Source organism: Miniopterus natalensis, chromosome X (genome assembly GCF_054644295.1).
Source record: "Miniopterus natalensis isolate mMinNat1 chromosome X, mMinNat1.hap1, whole genome shotgun sequence".
Lineage (NCBI taxonomy): Eukaryota > Metazoa > Chordata > Mammalia > Chiroptera > Miniopteridae > Miniopterus > Miniopterus natalensis.
In genome coordinates this window covers 42,723,265-42,747,547 of record NC_142103.1, presented here as the reverse complement: position 1 = coordinate 42,747,547, position 24,283 = coordinate 42,723,265, and the positions used below count along the sequence as shown (strand labels likewise).

At 35.4% G+C, this 24,283-nt stretch overlaps 1 protein-coding gene across 1 annotated transcript in view; it reads right to left on the bottom strand.

Moving 5' to 3' along the window:
* CHM (CHM Rab escort protein) overlaps nucleotides 1-24,283 on the bottom strand; it is a 218,496-nt gene that overhangs the window by 173,737 nt on the left and 20,476 nt on the right. The window contains exon 2 of the mRNA XM_016213295.2: nucleotides 18,956-19,022. Within this exon, the coding sequence (XP_016068781.2) occupies nucleotides 18,956-19,022 (67 nt within the window). The remainder of the gene's footprint in view (nucleotides 1-18,955; nucleotides 19,023-24,283) is intronic.

Sequence of the window (24,283 nt, the reverse complement as noted above, 5' to 3'; positions counted from 1 at the left end):
TAACCTCATCAATAACAGAACTTAATTAAGAAACAAGAAAAAACACAAGGTAATGATTTTGTACTATGTCTACAAATTAGAATTAGTTGGAGTAATTCAAATCATAATCGACAACAAAGTGAGTAATATTTCAAAGAATGTTTGGAATACGAATAAAAAAATCTGAGTTTTGGTCCCAGTCATCTGCTTCTTTGACCCTGGGCAAACCTCAATTTTCTTATCAACAGACGACTCCCTTCTAAACTACCATGAATTTGCCATCTGTAGATCAGCAAAGACCAATGCTGCCTTGAGCATGTGTGAGGCAATTCTAAATTCCTATCACCAGAACAGTGGCTTGGCACATATAAATATCCTTAGAATTTATATATTTATTGAATATTTACTTAGGGATTGCTATATACCAGGCCCCTTAGATACCAGAGATATAAAGATAACTAAGACATGATCTCCAAGACTATAACAGGGACAACAGATCTATGAACAATAATAATACTGTGAGAAAATGTTATATTATAAAAAGTTCAGAATACTTCAAAGTACAGACAAAAAGAAAACTAAATAGTACTGGAATTATCAAGGAAGATTTCACTTAAAAGCAGTATCTTACCTATGTCCTGAGGGAGGAATAAGAATTGTTCACATAGAATAGGGACCAGGAAGGAAAAAAGCATAAGGAAATAAAAAAATGTTGTATATTCAGAGAAGGTAATGGTGGGATGCTGCTGAAACATGAAGATGTAGGCACAAGGGGAAATTTCTCTGAGAATTTACAACTGCATACCTGAACCACAGGTGATTATGCTGCTCTCATGTACATAATACTTGCATAAACCAGGAACAACGTGAGAAATTAACATAAAATTGCTTTGGGCCAATGTTGTACACAGAATAATGGTTCCCCAAAGATGTCCATGTCCTAATCCCCAGAAGATGTGAATATACGTTACTTGCAAAAGAGACTTTGCCAACGTGAATGAGTTAAGGATCCTGTGATGGAAATAATATCCAAGATTTTCCAGGTGGACTCCAAATAAACACAAGGTTCCTTATAACAGGCAGGCAAGAAGGTCAAAGGCAGAAAAATTAGGTAGCATAACAGATACTAAAGTCATGCACTTAAAGGATAAAGGGCCCATGAACCAGGGAATGCAGGTGGCCTCTAGAAGCTAGAAAAGACAAGAAATTGAGTCTTCCCTGAAACCTCCTAAACCCTGATTCAGCCCCATAAGATTCATTTTGTACTTCCAACTTGCAGAATTGTAAAGAAAAAAATTTGTGTTGTTGTAAACTACTATATTTATAGTAATTTCTTACAGAGGCAATGGGAAACTAACAGTTATTAATAGCACTGGGTGACCAGGCAAAAGAAAACCAGATCTCAGAGGGGAGGAGGATGAGGAGGAGGGAAGAGAACAAACAAACAATATATATACATATATGCATAACCCATGACCTTGGGGGGGGGGGGTGAGGAGGGCGTGGAGGGAGGCAAGGGAGAGGGCAGGAACTGAGGGACATCTGTAATAGAGTAAATAATAAAACATTTGGAAGGAAAATACCTCTTAACCAGGTCACAAAGAATTCACACAAGTAAATCCCCATTTAAGAAAAACCTGAAATTCAACATTTTAGAGAGAGAAAAGAGAAAAATACTGAGCCTGAAGCTGGAGAGAAAATAAACAGTAGTATTAAATCTCCAATTACTTCACATAATGAAAACTGTGATAAATACTTTACATGTTTAGAAAAATAAATGAATTAAACACAAGGAAAGAACATGGCAGCTTTAAAAAAATAACCAAACTGAGCTTCCAGAAATGAAAGTCACTGAAAAATAATAATAACTAGGTCAAACAGAAAATTAGACACATCTGAAGACAGAATTAATGAACTAGAAAAGAGGCCTGAAAACATTTTCTATAAAGGGCCAGACAGTAAATTTTTAAGCTTTGCAGGCCATATAGTTTTTGTTGCAAAAACTCTGCCTTTGTATTATGAAAGCAGCCACAGTCAATATGTAAACAGTATATCTATAAATAAATAAATACAGTTGCATTCCAATAAGCCTTTATTTACAAAAACAAGTAGCTGACCTGTGGGACCACAGTTTGTAACACCAGAATTAGGTAAATCTAAGGAAACAACCCAGAATGGAGTATCAAAGGTAAAAAAGATGAAAAATATAAGAGATATTAAGAAACATAAACAGAATGTCCAATATATAAGAATTTCCAGAAGAAAAAATAAGAGAGGCAATGTCTGAAGAAACAGTTGAGAATTTCCTCACCAACAAAAGGAATAAATTATCTGATTTCAAGAGGCAAAACAAGAAATTCCAAGATGGCAGCAGATTGAGTGGACACTACACTGACACTCTCCCAAGACCAAATAGGAATTAAAACTAAAATAGAGAAAAACCATTCGGTATTATCAACTGCAACTGAACACAAGCTGGAGAGCACCCTCATAACCAAGGAAAAAAGTGGAAACCGCATAGAGACTGGTAGGAAGTGCAGAGCCATGAGAGGGCTGGCTGGGCTACCATAGGGAGCAGCTAAAGATCCTGAGGGATATCTCAGCTGTGGGGAATTCCCACTGAGGACTCTGGGGCCTAAATCCCAGGCTGGACTTCCCAGCCCAGAGCACCAGAACTGAGAAAGGTGCCCACATAACATCAGGCTGTGAAAAACAGCAGGGTTTCTGCCTGCCAGAGAAAGATAGCTGGAAATGCTGGCACATTCTTAAAGGGCCAATGAACAAAGTTTTGTGTGCATCAACTCACCTTGGGCTCTGGAAAAGGGAAGGCAGAGTGGAATAGAATGGTGTGAGAATCTGGGGTTTTGGGCTCTGGAAACAGAGCTCAGAGGGCGGCGATCTGGATTCCTGTGCAGAGTCATTTCCCCATACTGCAGACAACATCTTTCTCAGGCAGACCTTTGCCAGACAGGAAGCTTTTGCCTGAGGGGGAAGCAATTGCCCCATCCACTGGAAAACCACTGGGCCTACCCTGTGGAGTTTACCCCTTGCTGTGGTCTACGGCCTGAGGCTCTTTGTGAGACTGAAAACAATGAGCCTGCACACAGAGGAGGAACTCTGGGAACTCTGAGTCTCTGTCTGATCTGTCTCTGGACACGGTCCTTGGACAAGCAGATTATGGTGTGCATCTTGGTGCTGTCCAAATGCACTCAGCCCCAGCAGAGGGAACAACAAGCCAGCCCAGAGGAGGGAACCACAAGCCAATAGCTCCAAACATGGGACTCAAGGCTAGTCAAAAAGAGTGCCTTATATTGGCCTGCACCAGAGACCCTCCAAAAAGACTGAGTCCTAGCAGATCCACCTAATACAGAGAAACAAACCTAATATGCAGCCAAAATGGGGAGACAAAAAAAACAAGCCCCAATGAGACTACAAGAGAAGTCTCCAGAAAAGGTGCTAAATGAAATGGAGGTAAGCAATCTATCAGATACAGAGTTCAGAATATTGACTGAAAGGATGCTCAAGAGCATGAGAAAAGATATGGAAACTATGAAAAATGACTAGTGAGATATGAAGAATGACATAGCAGAAATAAAGAATACACTGGAAGGAATAAACAGATTAGAGGAAGCTGAGGATCGGATCAGCAAACTAGAACACGGGGTAGAAAAAATCACTCCATCAGAGATCCAAAAGAAAAAACAATTTAAAAACAGGAGGACAGCATGTACAACATCTGCAAATCAATGAATGTGATACATCACATAAACAAAATGGACAAAAATCACGTGACAATATCAATAGACGCAGAAAGAGCATTTAACAAAATCCAGCACCCATTTCTGATAAAACCTCTCAGCAAAGTGGGAATAGAGGGACCATACCTCAACAAAATAAAGGCCATATATGATAGACCTACAGCCAACATCATACTCAATGCGCAAAAACTAAAACCATTTCCATTAAAAACAGGAACAAGACAAGGATGTCCACTTTAACCACACTTATTCAACAGAGTACTGGAAGTCCTAGCCACAGCCATCAGACAGGAAGAAAACATAAAAGGTATCCAAAATGGAAAGCAGGAAGTAAAACTGTCATTATTTACAGATGGCATGATAATGTACATAGAAAACCATAAAGACTCCATCAAAGTACTACTAGATTTGATAAACGAATATGGCAAGGTGGCTGGATACAAAATCAACATCCAGAAGTAAATGTCACTCTTATACACCAACAATGAACGTTCAGAGAGAGAAACTAAAAAAGCAATACCATTTACCACTGCAACTAAAAAAATAAGATACCTAGGAATAAACTTAACCAAGGATGTAAAAGATCTATACTTGGAAAACTACGTGACACTGAAAAAAGAAATAGAGGAACATTTAAACAAGTGGAAGAATATAACATGCTCATGGATTGGAAGAATTCACATCATGAAAATGTATATACTACCCAAAGCAATTTATATATTCAATGCAATTCCTATTAAAATACCAACAGCATATTTCACAGACCTAGAACAAACATTCCGAAAATTTATATGGAAACAAAAAAGACCCCGAATAGCTGCAGCCATCTTGAGAAAAAAGAGAAGAGTGGGAGGGATAACATTACCAGATTTCAAACTGTATTACAAAGCTATTGTAATCAAAACGGCCTGCAACTGGTACAACAACAGGCATATAGATCAATGGAACAGAACAGAGACCCCAGAAATAGACCTATGCCATTATTGTCAGTTAATATTTGACAAAGGAGGCAAGAGCATCCAATGGAGTAAAGACAGACTCTTCAGTAAGTGGTGCTGGGAAAATTGGACAGATACATGCAAAAAAATGAAACTAGACCACCAACTTTCATCATACACAAAAGTAAACTCAAAATGGATAAAAGACTTAAACGTAAGTCACGAAACCATAAAAATTCTGGAAGAAAACATAGGCAATAAAGTCACAGATATCCCACGTAGTGGAATTTTCACTGATACATCTCCTAGGGCAAGAGAAACAAAAGAAAAAATAAACATATGGGACTACATCAAAATAAAAAGCTTCTGCACAGCCAAAGAAAAAAGCCTCAAAATACAAAGGAACCTCACAGTCTGGGAAAACATATTTGCCAAGTATGTATCTGATAAGGGGCTAATTTCCAAAGTGTACAAAGAGCTCATATTACTCACCAAGAGGAAGACAACCCAATTAAGAAATGGGCAAAGACCTGAATAGACACTTTGCCAAAGAGGACATACAGATCGCCAAGAGACACATTAGAAAATGCTCAATGTTGCTAATCATCAGAGAGATGCAAATTAAAACCACAATCAGGTATACCTTCACAGCTGTAAGAATGGCTACCATCAACAAATCAACAAATGACATGTACTGGCAAGCAAGTGGAGAAAGGGGGACCCTAGTACACTGCTGGTGGGAATGCAGACTGGTGCAATCACTATGGAAAACACTATGGAAGAGCCTCAAAAAATTAAAAATGGAGCTGCCTTTTGACCCAGTGATTCCACTTCTAGGAATGGATGCTAAGAATCCTGAAACATTAATCAGAAAGAATATATGTACCCCGATGTTCACAGCAGCACAGTTTACAATAGCTAAGACCTGGAAAAAGCCCAAGGGCCCATCAGTAGATGAGTGGATAAAAAAGCTTTGGGACATATACACCATGGAATACCACGCAGCTGTAAAGAAGAATAATCTCGTACCCTTTGGGACAGCATGGATAGATCTGGAGAATATTATGCTAAGTGAAATAAGCCAGGCAGCGAAAGACAAACATCACATGATCTCGCTTATACGTGGAATCTAAAGAACTTAATAATCTGAAGAACAGAACAGATTCAATGACATGGAAGCACAGATTAGACTGACAAATGTCAGAGGGATAGAGGAGGGCGGGTGGGTGGAGGTGGAGAGAGTAAGCAAAGAATTTATATGCAAAAATGCACAACCCAAGGACATGGACAATGGTGGGGAGAGGGACTGGGGAGGGGAGGGGACAGGGTGGACCGGGTCAATGGGGAGAAAAAGGGAAATCTGTAATATTTTAAACAAAAATAAAATTTAAGAAAAAACACAGGAGGACAGTCTAAAGGAGCTGTGGGACAACATGAAACTTAACAGTATTCGAATCCTAGGAGTGTCAGAAAAGGTCAAAAGCAAACAAGGGTTAGAGCACTGTTTGAAGAAATAATGGCAGAAAACTTCCCTAACCTGGTCAAGGAAAAAGTCACACAAGTTCAGGAGACACAGAGAGTCCCAAGGAAGAAGAATGCAAAGATGCCCACATCCAGACATATCATAATTAAAATGCCAAGAATTCAAGACAAAGAGAGAATATTAAAGGTAGTAAGAGAAAAGCAATCTGTTATGTACAAAGGAGCTCCATAAGGCTGTCTGCTTACTTCCCATTAGAAACTCTACAGGCCAGAAGGGAATGGCATGAAGTAGTCAAGGTAATGCAAAACAAGGATCTGAAACCAAGACTACTCTAACCAGCAAGGCTATCATTCAAAATAGATGGTGAAATAAAGAGTTTCTCAGACAAAAAAAAAGTCTAAAGGAGTTTATCACCATCAAGCCAGCACTGCAAGAAATGTTAAATGGACTGCTGTAATAAGAAGAAGGAATAGAAAAACACAGGCATAAAGAATTAAAATGGCAAGACATAAGAGCCTATGAATAGTAACTTTAAGGAGTTTAAGGGAGAGATCAACAGCAATAGAGTCATATACAGGGACTTGAACATCCCACTGACTTCACTGGATAGATCTTCCAGACAAAAAGTCAACAGAGGAACAGTGACTCTAAATGGCACACTAGCCCGGCTAGCTTTGCTCAGTGGTTGAGCATCAACCTATGATCAAGGAAATCGCAGTTTGATTCCCGGTCAGGGCACAAGCCCAGGTTGCGGGCTCAATCCCCAGCGAGGGGCGGCGGGGGGGGGGGGGGGGGGGGATGCAGGAGGCAGCCAATCAGTGACTCTCTTATCATTGATGTTTCTATCTCTCTCCCTCTCCCTTCCTCTCTCTCTCTAAAATCAATAAAATTATTTAAAATGAATAAATAAATGGCACACTAGATCAGATGGTTTTAATTGATATTTATAGAACATTCCATCCCAAAGCTGCAGAATATACATTCCTCTCAAGTGCACATGGGTCATTATCAAAGACAGACCACATGTTAGGACACAAAACAAGTCTCTATAAGTTCTAGAAGACTGAAATTATATCAAGCATCTTCTTGGACCACAATGGCATGTAATTAGAAATCAACTACAGTAAAAACACAAAAACATTCAAACACATGGAGGCTAAATAACATGATATCAAACAATGAATGAGTTACCAGTAAGATAAAGAAAGAAACCAAAAACTTCCTGGAAACAAATGAAAATGAACACACAACAACTCCAAATCTATGGGACACAGTGAAAGCAGTCCTGAGAGGGAAGTTCATGGAACTACAGGCCTACCTGAAAAAGCAAGAAAATTTTTTAATAAACTGCCTAACCCTATAGCATAAAGAATTAGAAAGCTCCCCTGTGAAGCCATCTGGACCAGGGCTTTTGTTTGCTGGGAGTTTTTTTAATTACTGCTTCAATTTCATCCGTTGTTATTAACCTGTTCAGGTTTTCTGATTTTTCCTGATTCAGTTTTACATGATCTCACTCATATGTGGAATCTAATAAACAAAACAGGCTGAGGAGCAAAACAGATCCAGAGACTTAGCATGGAACAGACTGATGAATCTCAGTGGGGAGGCAAGGGTGGGGGAGCCAGTGGGGAGAGATTAATCAAAGAACCTATATGCATATATGCATAACCCATGGACACAGACAACAGTGTGGTGAAGGCCTGGGGGGTGGGGAGGGGTGGATGCGGGGTGCAGGGGAGCAATGCCTGAAAAATGGGGGATATGTGTAATACTTTTAACAATAAAGATAATTTTTTAAAAAAGAAGCAAAAAAAGTTATGAACAGGATAAATGGAAATAAAATCAACACTTAGACAGATGAGAGTAAGAATATATAACTATAAAGGCAAACAGAATATTAAAGCAATCAGAAAGGAAAGGTAATTCATTTACAAAATAGTGACATTTCTCAACAGCAACAAAAGATACCAGAGGACAAAGTGAAGACAAAAAAATCATTCTCAAAGTGTAATTACAGAAACAATTAAACTATAAGATTGAGACTGAAATAAAGCATTAATAGACAAAGATAGAGTTAACCACTATGAGACTCTGGTTGAAAGAATTTCATTTGAATAAATATGTCAAAATTTGAATTTATTCTATTCGAAAGAAAGAAATTTCATCTATAACTTCAAACCAGTTGTAAGAAGGGGAAAAGGTTATAAACATACCTCTATTCAATGAAAGGCATAAAGGTGTGAGAAGGAAAGCAAAGGCAGGGTAAAGGAAAAGCATGAAATAAAATGATAGAAGTATGTCCAAACAATAGTGAAGCAGAATAAATGTAAATGGACTAAATTCAGTTAAAAGAAAGATTGCCAGATTGAATTAAGACAAATCTAGTTATATGCTATCTGCAAGAGGCACACCTAGCCCAGCTGGCCATGGCTCAGCGGTTGAGCATTGACCTAGGATCTAGGAGAGGGAGGTTCGATTCCCAATCAGGGCACATGCCCGGGTTGTGGGCTCGATTCCCAGTCTGGGGTGTGCAGGAAGCAGCCAATCAATGACTCTCTCATCACTGATGTTTCTATCTCTCTCTCCCTCTCCCTTCCTCTCTCTGAAATCAATAAAGATTTTTTTTTTTAAAAAAAGAGGCACACCTAAAACACAAAGGCACAGAAAGATGAAAAATAAAAGGGCAAAAAAGATATATTGGGGGGGGGGGACAAAAACCTGATGTCAGTATGTAGTACATACAAAACAGACTTTAAGGCAAAAAGCATCATCAGGAAAAAAACATAAGATAACTACATAAAGATATCATCATTCTAAATTTACATGCCCTTATGAATATACATCTAGAATACATAAAGCAAAAATTGAAAGAATTATAAAATAAAAATAAGAATTCCACAATGAGTAAAGGAGATTTTAATATATACCTCTGCAATTAATAGATCAGATAAAAGAAATTCTGAACAAAATTAGCAAGCTTTATCTAATGAACATATATGGAACTCCATATCCAACAATTTAGCAAAGACACATTTTTAAGACACATGGATTCATATAGTTCCAAGCCATAAAGCAATTCTCAAAAATGCCAAATGATATCATATAGAGGTTATTTGACAATAATGTAATTAAATTAGAAACCAATTACCAAAAAAAGATAAAGTTTAAAAATATATTTGGTTAGAATGTGTAATAAACTCTCAAAACTCAATAGGAAAACAAACAATCCAATCAGAAAATAGACTAAAGACATGAAGAATATTGTAGGACATATAAAAGATAATATACAGATAGCAAATGAGCACATGAAAAATGTTCATCATTAGACATTAGGGAAGTATGGACTAAAATCACAATGAGATATCACTACACACTAATCAGAATCCCACCCACCCACCCAAATACTGATAACACCGAATGATGGCAAAGATGAAGGGAAACATGGATCACTTGCACACTGCTAGTAGGAATGTAAAATCACTTAGGCAGTCTGGAAAATAGTTTGCAGTTTCTTAAAAAACTAAACATGCCATAACCATACAACTCTGCAATTACACTACTGAGCATTTACACCAGCAAAATAAAAATTTAAGTTCATGCACACATAGACCTATAGATGAATGTTCACAGTCCAGTTTTGTAATAGCCAAAAACTGTAATCAGCCCAAATGCCCTTCAACAGGTGAATGGTTAAACAAACTAAGATATATAATATAGACTACTTCATCAATAAAAGAAACAACCTTGACAAATCTCCAAGGGAATTGTGGTGAGTGAAAAAGATCAATGCTGAAAAGCTGCCTACTGTACAGTTCCATCCTCAAAATGATAAAATTATAGAACTAAAAAACAAGTTACTGGTTGCTGGGAATAGAAACGGGAGGCAGGGGAAGGAGGTATATATGGAATAAAAAGGCAACATGAGAGATACTTGGTGTTAGAACTGCTTAATATTTTATACCTTTTTCTACACTGAATCTAATATACATATAATAAAACCTTTCATATTTTTCTGCAACTTCTTTCTCTAGACAGAATATTGTAGGACATATAAAAGATAATAGTAGCTGCTTCCATAAGATGGGATTATGGGTAGAGAGGGTGGGGTACAGGCAGGAAGAGAGAGAAGATACACTAGAACTTTTTTACTTTCTCATTTACGTATTTTGTCACAAGTGTTCGAAATTATAAATTCAGTAAGATATTGAAATAAAAAATGAATATAGAAATTTAAAAACATACCTTTAATTAACTAATTAAAGGACATATAAAAGATAATATACAGATCTATTAAAAATCTGAAATCACAATGGCTATTAAAAAAAACTTGAAATTCATGGAAGACAGCTAATGTGGAACTACAATCTTAAGTAATTATATTAAACAAAAAGGAAGACTTAAATATAAAAAATTATAAATTTAAATCAAGAAGTTAGAAAAAAAACAAGAGTGATTTCAAGCCAAAGAAAGTAGAAGAAAGGGGTGGGAAGAGATTGACCAGAGAACCTATAAGCATATATGCACAGCCCTAACCGGTTTGGTTCAGGGGTTAGAGCATCAGCCTGCGGACTGAAGGGTCCCATGTTCGATTCTGGTCAAGGGCACATACCTGGGATGCAGGCTCAGCCCCAGTAGGGGTGTGTGCGGGAGGCAACCAATCGATGTGTCTCTCTCACATCTATGTTTCTCTTTCCCTCTTCCTTCCACTCTCTGAAAAGCAATGGAAAAAATATCCTCAGGTGAGGATAAAAAAAAAAAAAAAAAAAAAGCACAGCCCATGGACACAGACAATAAACAGGTGAAGACCTGGCGAAGGGTGGGAGATGGAGGGAGGGAGGGAGGTAAAGGGGAGAAAGTGGGGGACATCTGTAATACTCTAAATAAAATAAATTTAAAAAATAAAAACAAAAAAGATACATAGATATTAGATAGAAAAAAAGATAACACAGAAAAAAAGAACAAGGCAAAAGCTGGTTCATTGAAAAGACTCATTAATATAGACAAATCTCCGGCAAGAGAGAGAGATCAAGGAGAAAAGATACATTAAAAAAGGCACAAAGAGCCCGGCCGGGCATGGCTCGGCGGTTGAGCGTCGACCTAGGATCCTAGGCGATCGGGGTTCAATTCCCGGTCAGGGCACATGCCCGGGTTGCGGGCTCAATCAATGACTCTCTCATCATTGATGTTTCTCTCTCCCTTCCTCTCTCTGAAATCAATAAAGATATATTTTTTTAAAAGGCACAAATATTAAGAATTTTTTTAAAAGTGCACAATTACAGCACTAGCAGAGCATAGTGAACAAGGGAGAGAGGCACACATGATGCAGTTTGAAAAAAGGAAAAGGCCAAATGCTGGGGAAAGTAGTGAAAATGGACCAATTAGGAGGTTTGGGAAGAAGTTCAATAGTAATAGTGGAATGAAATGAAAGGAAGAGTGGACACAGAAAACTCCTTAGATTTGGGTTGTTTGGGAAGTAGAAATGACAGGATATGCTGAAGGACTGAATATGGGTTTGAGGGAAAGACATAAAGATATTAAAGATAATTATTAAGGGTAAAACCAATAAATAAAATCCCTACACCTCAGCATACAGACGTAAACAATATGGATCCAGTCTACTTCTAGCTCCAATTCTCATTAATCCAACTCACTTGGCTAACCTTTCAGTCATACTAAAATTCTCACCATTCACTTAGCATGCCATGCCCTTTCAATCTGTTGCCTCTTTCTGGAATGCTCTAATTCTTCATTAAAGTCTTACTCATCTTTCAAGACTCAGCTCAAGTGTCATCTCTATGACACTTTTCACTAATCTTCCAAGCATGATTAGTCACTCCTTTCTCTGGCTTCACTGTTTATATCTAGCAGCAACAGTATTGTTAGAGAAACAGATATTAACATTTACTGAGAGTTTACTATGCTTCAGGCACTGTTACAAAACTATTACATGGATTATTTTCTTTAATCCTACAAAGAATCTTAAAAAGTAAGTGCTATTATTATGCCCTTTATATCAATAAATGGAGGTATAAAAAGATTAAATAAGTTGTCAAAGGTTACACACCTAGTACATGCCAAAACAAGGATTTGAATCAGGGTATTCTGGCTCAAAAACCCATACACAACTTCCCAGTGGAGCCAAAGCATGGAAAGTTAATGGGAATGTAAAATGGTACAGCTGCTGTATGGAAAACAATATGACAGTTCTTCAAAAAATTAAAAATAGAATTACCACCTGATCTAGCAATCCCAATTCTGGGTATATATCCAAAAGAAATGAGAGCAGGATCTCAAAGATGTATTTGCACACTCATGCTCATAACAGCATTATTCACTACAGTCAAAAGGTGGAAGTAATCCAAATGTTTATGAATGAGTATTGTATACACATACAATGTAATATTACTCAGTCTTAAAATGGAAGGAGATTCTGATATATGATAGAAAATGGATGAACCTTGAGGACATTATGCTGAATGAAATAAGGCAGTCACAAAAAGACAAATATTATACTATTCCAATTATATGAGGTATCTAAAGTAGTCAGTCATGGAGACAGAAAGTAGGGTGGTGCTTGCCCAGGGTTAAGGGGAGGAGGACTGGGGCAGTTATTGTTTAATGGGTACAGTTTCAGTTTGGCAAGATCAAAAGAGTTCTGGAGATCTGTTGCACAACAATATAAATATACTTAACATTACTGAACTGTACACCTAAAAATAGTTAAGATGGCAAATTTTATATTATGTTTCTTACCATGATTTAAATATTTTTTTTAAAAAAACATGGAAAGATATGTCTATGGAACAGAGATATATGGTACTCTTGTTCATGTACATCAGAAATGAAAGACGGTTGGGGAAGACAGAACCTGACTATGAAAAGCCTTAAGTGCTAAAATGAATAAAAATGGCAAATATTTAAACCTTGCCCACAGCAGAAAAATACCCTATAAATCAATACCTAGATGGATCAAAACACTCAAAAGCCACCAAACCTGAGGATCTAAAATAGAAAAAGTTTTCTCATTTTGAAATACTATTTTTAAGCTATAAGTTATTTTTTAAATTTTTATTGTTTAAAGTATTACAGATGTCCTCCCCCTTTCCCCCCCATTGCCCCCTTCTACCCAGATCCCAACCCACCCTCAGGCCTTCACCACCCTATTGTCTATCTCCATGGGTAATGCATATATGCATATTAAGTTTTTTGGTTTATCTCTTCCCAGCCCCTCCCCCCCTTCCCGCTGAGATTCTTCCATCTGTTCCATGTTTCTGTGCCTCTGGTTCCATTTTATTCACCAGTTTATTTTGTTCATTAGATTCCTTGTTCGATTATTTTGACTTTTAGATTCAATTGTTGATAGATATTTATTGCTATTTTATTGTTATTATTGATCTATTTTTCTTTTTCTTCTTCTTAAAGAAGACCCTTTAACATTTCATAGAGTACTGGTTTGGTGGTGATGAACTCCTTTAGCTTTTTCTTGTCTGTGAAGACCTTCATCTGACTTTCAATTCTATACCATAGTTTTGCTGGGTAGAGCAATCTTGGTTGTAGGTCCTTGCTTTTCATCACTTTGAATACTTCTTCCCACTCCCTTCTACTATAAGTTCTTAAGGAAACCATATTATAAAGCCTTTCTAACTGATTCACTGCTTAACAAAATAAGATTCAGCTTCTTATATTGCTAATTACAATTTGATTTTTGATTATCAGTAAACCCTATGTGATTTCTAAAATAGTCTTCATTCTGGGAAGCCCTCAGCTTTTGGAATAAAAAACATAAAATAAATTTGAATTTAAAATTAGACAAGCACAAGCAGGACAGAATTAGAAAAATTACTTAACTTCTCTGCACTTCAAATTCCCCATTTGTTAAATTGGCATAATACCATCTACCTCACACTTGGCTGTGATGGGAATTAAACTACATAACATGTGTAACGAATCTGATATGGTGAGTAGCGTAGAGTACAAGCACAATAAATGACAATTTAGGGAAATTTAAGATTTTATTTTTAATTTTAGGTTAATTAACATTAACAGAAAAAAAACTGAATTTAGATTTTTATTAAGCCTGTAAATCACACTGGCTCAGTACCAGGGATTTAAAGGTGGCAGATTTCAAAAAAGACTAAATTGAAACATTAACACAAGCAGTTACACATAAATAATTAAAGAGAATTCCAAGGGCAAGACTTGTTTGAAAATTGAACCTAATTTAGAAATGTCATCCAATAACTAAAGAGTTAATAGGCTTTCAAAATAATTTACAAAGGGTTAAATGGAAATGAACTAATACTCCCTTTTAAATACCTACATATATACAGTGGGGTAACATATGAGAAAGCACTATAAACTATAACAAATCTAGTTACTCTTTGTATTCTGGCATTACGAAAAACATTGCAGTTAATATATAACAGAAAATATAAAGTCCTTTTTGTTTCTTTATTACTCCTATTTTTTTTAAGTTTCTTTATCTTTATTGTTGAGAATATTACAGATGTCCCCTTTTATCCCCATTGATCCCCTCCACTCCACATCCATCGCGCCCCCAGACTTTTCCCATACCAATGTCTGTGTCCATGGCTTATGCTTATAAACATATAAGTTCTTTGATTAATCTCTCCCCACCCACACACCGTCTTCCCCGCCTTCCCTCTTAGATTCCGTAGTCCGTTCCATGCTTCTATGTCACTGGATCCACTTTGTTCATCAGTTTATTTTCTTTCTTATATTCCACATATAAGTGAGATCATGTGGTACTTGTCTTTCTCTGACTGGCTTATTTCACTTAGCATAATACGTTCAAGTTCGCTCCATGTTGTGCCAAAGGATAAAATATCCTTCTTTTTATAGCTGCATAGTATTCCATGGTATAAATGTGCCACAGCTTTTTTATCCACTCATCTACTGACGGGCACGTGGGCTGTTGTCAGATCTTAGCTATTGTAAATTGTGCTACTATGAACATAGGGGTGCATAAGTTCTTTGTGATTGGTGTTTCATGTTCCTTAGGATATGTTCCTAGCAGTGGAATCCCTGGGACAAATGGCAGGTCAAGTTTTAATCTTATGAGGAACTTCCATATTGCTTTCCATAGTGGCTGCCCCAGTCTGCATTTCCACCAGCAGTGTACTAGGGTGCCCTTTTCTCCACACCCTCGCCAGCACTCGTAGTTCGTTGATTTGTTGATGGCAGCCATTCTTACAGGTGTGAAGTGATACCTCATTGTGGTTTTAATTTGCATCTCTCTGATGATAAACAGCATTGAGCATTTTTTCATATGTCTCTTAGCCACTTGTGTGTCCTCTTTGGAGAAGTGTCTATTTAGGTCTTTTGCCCATTTTTTAATTGGACTGTTTGTCTTCCTTTTGTCAAGTTGTATGAGTTCTTTATATATTTTAGATATTAACCCTTTATCCAATGAATAGTTGGCAAATATAGTCTCCCATACAGTGGAACCCTTTTCATTTTGTTGATGGTTTCTTTTTCTGTGCAGAAGCTTTTTATTTTGATGCAGTCCCATTTGTTTATTTTTTCCTTTGTTTCTCTTGCCCTAGGAGATGTATCAGCAAACATATTGCTATGAGAGATGTCTGAGATTTTGCTGCTTAGGTTTTCCTCTAGGATTTTTATGGGTTCATGTCTTACATTTAAGTCTTTTATCTATTTTGAATTTACTTTTGTGTATGGTGTAAGTTGGTGGTCTAGTTTCATTTTCTTGCAGATACCTGTCCAATTTTCCCAACACCATTTATTTATTGAAAAGACTGTCTCTAATCCATTGTATGTTCTTGCCTCTTTGGTCAAATATTAATTGACAAAAATGACATGGGTCAATTTCTGGGTTCTCTGTTCTGTTCCACTGATCAATATATGTTTGTTCTTGTGCCAGTACCAGGCTGTTTTGATTAGAATGCCTTTGAAATATAACTTGATATCTGGTTTTGTGATCCCTCCAACTTTGTTCTTCTTTCTCAGGATTGCCATGGCTACTCGGGATGTTTTTTAGTTCAATATAAATTTTCGAAGTATTTGTTCTAAATCTGTTGGAACAATTTGTTGGTATTTTAATAGGGATTGCATTGAATTTATAGATTGCTTTTGGTAATATGGACATTTTAATGATGTTAATTCTTCCGATCCATGAACATAACATATTTTTCCATTTGTTTAAATCTTCCTTATTTCTTTTTTCAGTGTCCTATAGTTTTCCGAGTAAAGGTCTTTTACATCTACGGTTAAGTTTATTCCTAGGTATCTTATTTATTTATTTATTTATTTATTTATTTATTTATTTATTTATTTATTTATTTATTTTTTAAATATATCTTCATTGATTTCAGAGAGAGGAAAGGAGAGGGAGAGAGAGAGATAGAAACACCAATGATGAGAGGGTCACTGATTGAGCCCGCAACCGGGCATGTGCCCTGACCGGGAATCCAACCCTGATTGCCCGGATCCTAGGTCGACGATCAACAGCTGAGCCACACCCAATGGGCGGTATCTTATTTTTTTTTAGTTGCAATGGTAAATGGGATTTTTTTTTAGTTTCTGTTTCTGAGAGTTCATTATTGGTGTATAAAAATGCCACTGATTTCTGGGTGTTAACTTTGTATCCTACTACCTTGCTGAATTCATTTATTAAATCTACTAGTTTTATGGAGGAGTCTTTAGGATTCTCTATGTACAATATCATGTCATCTGCAAATAATGACAGTTTTGTTTCCTCTTTTCCAGTTTGGATGCCTCTGATGTTTTCTTCTTGTCTGATCGCTGTGGCTAGGACTTCTAGTACTCTGTTGAATAAGAGTGGTTAAAGTGGGACACCTGTCTTGTTCCTGTTCTTAGGGAAAATTATTTTAGTTTTTGCCCGCTGAATATGATGTTTGCTGTAGGTTTATCATATATGGCCTTTATTATGTTGAGGTATGATCCCTCTATTCCCACTTTGCTAAGTTTTTATCAAAAAAGGGTGTTGGATTTTATCAAATGCTTTTTCTGCATCTATTTATAAGATCATGTGATTTTTAACTTTCAATTTGTTTATGTGTTGTATCATGTTTATTGATTTGCGAATACTGTACCACCCTTGCATCTCTGGAATAAATTCCACTTGGTCATGGTGTATGATCTTTTTAATATATTGCTGGATCCAATTTGCTGATATTTTGTTGAGGATTTTAGCATCTATGTTCATCAGGGATACTGGCCTGTAATTATTTTTCTTGTAGTGTCTTTATATGGTTTTGGAATTAGGCTAATGCTGGCCTTGTAAAAAGAGTTTGGAAGTGTTCCTTCCTCTTGGATTTTTTGAAATAGTTTGAGGAGGATAGGTGTTAATTCTTCTTTGAGTGTTTGGTAAAACTCCCCTGTGAAGCCATCCCAGCCAGGGCTTTTGTGTGCTGGGAGCCCTTTGATTACTGCTTCAACTTCATCAGCAGTTATTGGCCTATTTAGACTTTCTGACTCTTCCTGATTGAGTTTTGGAAGGTTGTATTTTTCTCGGAATTTATCCATTTCTTCCAGGTTGTCCAGTTTGGTGGCATATAGTTGTTCATAGTATTTTCTTACAATGCTTTCTATTTCTGTTGGGTCAGCTGTTATTTAAATTCTTTCATTTCTGATTTCGTTTATTTGGGTCCACTCTGTTTCTTCATGAGTCTGGCTAAAGGTTCATCAATCTTGTTTACCTTTTCAAAGAATCAGCTCTTGGTATCATTGATCTTTTGTATTGTTTTTTTAGTCTCTATGTCATTTATTTCTGCTCTGATCTTTATTCTTTCTTTCCTTCTACTTACTCTGGGCTTTTCTTGTTGTTCTCTCTCTAAGTTTTTAGGTTGTAGGGTTAGAGAGTCTATTATAAGTTTTTCTTGTCTTTTGAGGTAGGCTTGTCATGCTATGAACTTCCCTCTCAGGACTGCTTTCATTGTGTCCCAAGATTTGAGTTGTTGTGTGTTTAGTTTCATTTGTTCCCAGGAAGCTTTCTATTTCTTCCTTGATCTCTTTGGTAACCCATTCATTGTTTAAAAACATGCTTTTCAATCTCCATGCGTTTAAATGTCATTTAGTGTTTTTATTGTAGTTGATTTCTAATTTCATGCCACTGTGATCCAAAAAGATACATGATATGATTTCAATCTTCTTGAACTTGTAGAAATGTGTTACTCCTATTTCATGAACAATTAAAGTGTCAAGGTACAATGTTCAAAAGCACTAAATAGGTACGTGAAAAGTTAGGGATTTGTTTCAGGAGGAAACAGGAATGAAGAAGAGATTTACACTAAGCTTTACCATAAACTTGAATTTTTCATTAACTTCCTTTTTATAATGACATTTAAGAGAAAAAGTAAAAAAACTTCTAGATATTTTTCTCAGTTAAGATTTTCTAATAGTTTAAATTTTGATTAAAACCACATACTATAAATCTATTAGCTTTGTTTTTCAACAGTCTAATACAATACCTAAAATACAACTGCATGTACAGGTTGTATATGCCCACACAAATGGAGAATTATTTATCATTTAAAAAACAAAATCACTCATGAGAAGAATAAAATTATGGTATATTTGATTTATTCTTAAGGGAAACATCACCTATTTTACACAGTATAATAGTAAGACTTGTTCATTATATATTTCATTATTAATTTTGTGAAAATTAATTCCAATCATTTTTCTAACTTGAAAAGTTTATAATGTGACATATATGTACACATGTATATATTTAATTTTTTCACTTTGTACAGAGATATTTAGGAAGTATTAAATACTATCATTGATAAACTTACGAATCAACATGTAGAACCCTCTGGCCACTTCTTGAACATGCAGCTGCAATGATGGATTCAGGCAAACCTATAAAAACATACACCTATATCATTCAGAATGTAGAAATATATATATATTATATATATATAAAATGCAAAATATTCAATTCATGCCATAGCTGTACAGGACGGTTTAACAAAATAGGTTCATCTTTGTATTTTAAACTATAACGTGTATATTTTTATACCATTGGATGTTTCTTAGACTACTAATGCTGAAAATCTCATTATGTGGAAGAGATATTTTTTAAAACCAAGTACTTAAATTATTTTTATCAGCAAATTACCATAAATGAGCAACTGTCAAAAACTATTCATAGAGCACTTTGTTATTTAGGAACTATGTTCACACACTAGCTCATTTGATTATCCCAACTGCATTGAGAGAGAAGCATCTGCATACTGGGGTGCAAATACGTTAACTTGTTGCCCAATGCTCTATGAAAATAAAAAAGTTCTAGAGTTGAAATTTGAACCAAAATCTAACTCCAAAGCCACAGTGCCTGTGACAGGGAATGGCATACATTCATTTACACAATAGGTTAGCTAGTTTTAAAAGAGGCCATTTACACGATATAGTATTTTACTTTCTGGTTAATACAACAGTTTAAAAGGAACATTACTGTTTTGGAATCACATTAAGCCACACCATAATATTGGTTATCATAAAAGGAAATATATATTACTACTCTCTATACCAACAAAAACAATAAAAAATTACCAAAGATAATGATTTTATAATTTAAAAAATCAGGTGTTCAGTTATATCGGCTAGTTAATACCGTACGTTTTAAGTTCAAGACTATTCTATAACTTTATCATAAGATCTACCATTTCAACAGAGGACATTAAATCTTTTCTGTAAGTCAAATAAACAAAGCATGTTCTGAAACTTTTTCAGTACAATGAAAACACCCTAATCCTCACCATTCTTTTGGTAAGCATTTAAACTACACACTATGCATCAAGGATTTCAAGAAAATGGAAGTTATCCTCTTTATGTAAAAGCAATATGCAAATATGCATATGGAAGCAATTTACATAGTAGATCTCTAATTAAAAACCACATTAAAGAGAAGCTCCAGCTACATTCACCAAAGAACTAGAGTTTCCCAGTAGTGAACACTTTGTGGCTATATTAAGACTTGGTTCAAAAAAGAAGTTTTGACCAAATGTACTGTATACAGCCATTAAACATCAACTATTAGAACTAAGTCATCATAAAATTTCAACTTCAGATATAATTCAAAGAAAAAACAGAGGAAGAATTTGTGGTGTACAAGGAAGTGGGAGGCAAGAAAGGAGAGTTTTAAACAGTTAAGCATACTTCTTCAAACAGTTAAAATTGTATTGTGCTAATGTCTTTTATCTTTACTATCTCAACTTTTTATACCTAAAAAAATAACTTTTCTTAATTAAATGCAGTCACTATGGTACTTTAAAAGATGCTATGCAGCTTAGTTAAGAGGGACAACAGCAAAGAAATATTCAGGAAGCAATTAGTATGTTAAAAGTATGTAATAATGGCAGCATTAATAATACTTATCAAACATTCATTAGCATAGGGCTTTTATGATTCACAATATATATCTGACATACATCATCTCATTTATTCCTCATTATAATCCTGGGAGGAAGGTAGTATTACCCATGTGAGAAATGGGATGAAAAAGGTTAAATAACTTACCAAAGACCAAGTAATTCAGTAATTCGGCATCTCAAATTCAAATTACCACAGTAAGTTCACTCTCTCCAACTTGGATATGAGTCTAAGGATGAGGATGTAAGTGCAGGACAGCAAGGCAATGAAATGGGAATGGTCTAGTCACACAGACTTAGACCTGAATCTTAGTTTTGCTGCTTAACCAGCCGTGTGACCTCAGAAAAGTCACTTGACTTCTCTGAGCCTTTGTTTCTTCATTAATGGGAATACCACCATTTACCTCATAGAATTATTCAGTTGTTAGCAGAGAGTATTTGCTCTATAAACACTGTCTACTTTTATTATTCTTCAGAAAGAGTTTTAAAATACTACATTTTCATCTAAATACTACTCTAAATATAAACCTATTTTTACCAAATGCCCACTCCAATGGCAAACAATAATAAAATTACTCTCCTCTATTTGGCCCAAATTAGCTGTTGCTTTGGACAGGCAAATACACATGTGGTTAGCATGTAGTTACTTCCACGGCTGTGATCAACACTGTCAGAAGTCATGTCTCTGTTGACAAAGCAAAGCTAAGAATGGATTTCAATAATGAATATTATTTGAGTCCAAATTACATAAAACCAAAATGACTACCATTTGTTTTCCCTTAATGCTTCCATCCAGGCATCCCACAAGTTTGTGAAATTTATAGGCTGACCCTGTTAAATGGGCCTATTAACTTCATGCTTAGAATGAATAAAATAAGTCTGATAATACAGTTAGTAATATCTTCCTGGCCAGGATTTTAAATTTCTTCCTACCCATTTAATAAACCATGAGTTCCTGAACAGAAGAGGCACATGGTAGTTTCTCTGTAAATACTTTTTTTTGAAGGAAAGAAAAGAAGAAAAAGAAAATGGGGAAAGGAAAGGGAGAGAGGGATGGAGTAGACTACGATAGGTAGTGAGTGAAAAACAGCTAAGATTACGGCAAGTCCTAGCTAAAATAGTTCAGAGTGTAAAGAATACAAATTTAAATAACAAATGTAATTAAAACTTATAGGAACACAATGAGGGGAAAAACATTCCTCTGTACAAGGGAGTCACGGAAAACTCCAAAGAGCAGGGAACATTAGATGGCTGTTTCAGGATCTGTAACAGCCCAACTGAAGAGTGTAGAAGAAAAATGTGGAAGGAAAAAGGAAAGTGGAAGAGAATATTCCTGGTAAAGGGTGAAGGAAAAGAGAACCAAACGGTGATGCTCAAAAAGAGTGGTTGGAGGCAAACTGTGGAGTCTGACTTTGACCTTATAAGCAACATAGAGTCTTGAAAGGATTTTAGCCAGAAGAACAGCAGCCAGAAGAACTGGCAGCTAGAAAAAACACATTGGAAGCTTAAAGAATGTTATATGATCAGAAAAACAACTCTATTCACAGAATGAAGAATGAACTTGTATTAAATTTGAACTTTAAGTGTCAGAGTTTGTTTTTTTAATTCTCGTTTAGGAATAAAATTAACGTACTAAACTTTGCGGTCTTAACAATAACTCAGGAAAATAAGTGAAATGACTGTTTTTTATTAATTGGTATTTATAAGCCAATTTAATAACATTTAAACTGACTTCAAATTCATTTTTAATAATTTAAAATCATTTGACTGATTTCAATAAAATCGTTTTTTAACACTTGGCACCACAAAAAGTGAACTACTTACTTCTGAATCATTATGCAAATTCACACACCATTCTTGTGAGGGCATTTATATGAACTATACATAGGCTTGTAATGAATTATACAATCTCTCCCACTAGGAAAAGCCATACATGAGTTAGAAGCAGATAACCTAGATCAGGGTCAAACCACACAGTATTACACTGAAAGCACCCTGTAAAATATGTGAGTTAAAGATACACAAGTACAAGGTTTCAGCTCAAATATGGGGCTAATAATACATCTCATAGGGGTGTAGGGAGGAATAGGTATAAAATAACATAAAACACCTCATACAGTGCCTCCTAGTATGTCACTGACATTCAATAAATATTGGTATTCTTCCTAATCCAATAAAATTAGTTATTTGAAGGAAAAAAACTATCACTTGTTTACTATTTACTTAAGTTATCTTCAAAGATCTAACAACTTAAAAGCTTTAAAAAAAGTCCAATAACCTTTTTATATGTATACTATAGGCTTTTCGTATATGTATACTATAGAAGTTCATCAAACACAGTATCATTTACACATTTCACATTATTAAATGATTATTAAATTCATTAGTGAAGCTGTATCAAATAAACATGTCAAAGGATTATAGGAAAAATGTATAATTCTGATGCAAGACCAACAGCTTTTATTGGCAAGTCATTTTTATCAAACACAGGTAAACAGTAAGTATTAAATTAGCATTTCATAACAGTTTATACTGGGGAAAATTGAGGTGTTACATCCTTCCCTTCTCAGATGAGGTTCTGTTATACACTTAGCAGCTAGAAAAAATATATTAGAAGCTTACAGAATGTTATATGATCATATAACAAACAAACATGTACAGTCTCAACTTTCTACAATTTTCCAAAACCTGTCTAAATAAAACAGAGATGTAAAATCAGGAACAAAAAGGTATAAAAATAATAGTTTGAAGAATGTTATCTAAAACATTTTATAAGAATGAAAATTCACTTTTCAAAATCCCCTTTTAATCCAAATTCTTAATGTTAAACCTCATCATTTACAACTGTAACATTTAGGTCAGTTCTTTATGATCTATTCTTAAAACTGTATTAGTACCTGGAATTGATTTTTCTTAACACTATACTTCCATAAAATAAAGTACTTACACCACTCCCAGCATATCGAACAATAAATAATTGATTCCCCTGACAGGACTTTGATGACCTGGCAAAGCCCGAGTGCTTTCAGTCCAAATCATATGAAACCATAAATCACTCTTTATTTTATAGAACATTTCAAAATGGATTCTTGTTTTCTACCTTGAAAGCCATTTCATGTGTTATTTATAACTAGTGAAGACCAGAATGGAAAGAAAATTACAGAGAACTAGAAAATTTACTGTGACTGTTTTGTGTTTTTTTTTTTTTTTTAAATAAAGAATAACTTCTTTCTTTAGGAAAGAAATAGAATAACTAGCAAGGAAAAACTTGTGAGTACAAGCTCTTAAGAGAGCCACACCCTTTATTACTTAAACAACCCTATGTACAGACCTTTGGCACCATTCTAAACAAACCATGAACCATATTAGGTAAAGAACTATTAGAAGGAGCAATGAAAAGGTAAAACTGCACATTTAGCTCATGTCACAGACACTCAAAAAAAATCAGAAAATTAGGTGGAAACTGAATTTCAACCCAGATTCAAGTACTTCTGTTTATTTCTATTAAACTCCAAATTAAAAGTTTAGATCTTATATTTACTTTTTAGTGATTACCTTAAAAAGCAAAAAAGACTGCCTAGGGGACTACCGAGACACTCAAATAAAAATATTGTTTTTAAATTGACAATTATTTTAATTGCCTTTCACCAACAAAAATACCGAACATATTAGTAAAGCTAGCAATTTAATATCTATGGATTTCTTTCTCAGAGAAATATTATTAATATCTATGTAATTTTTAGAACTTTA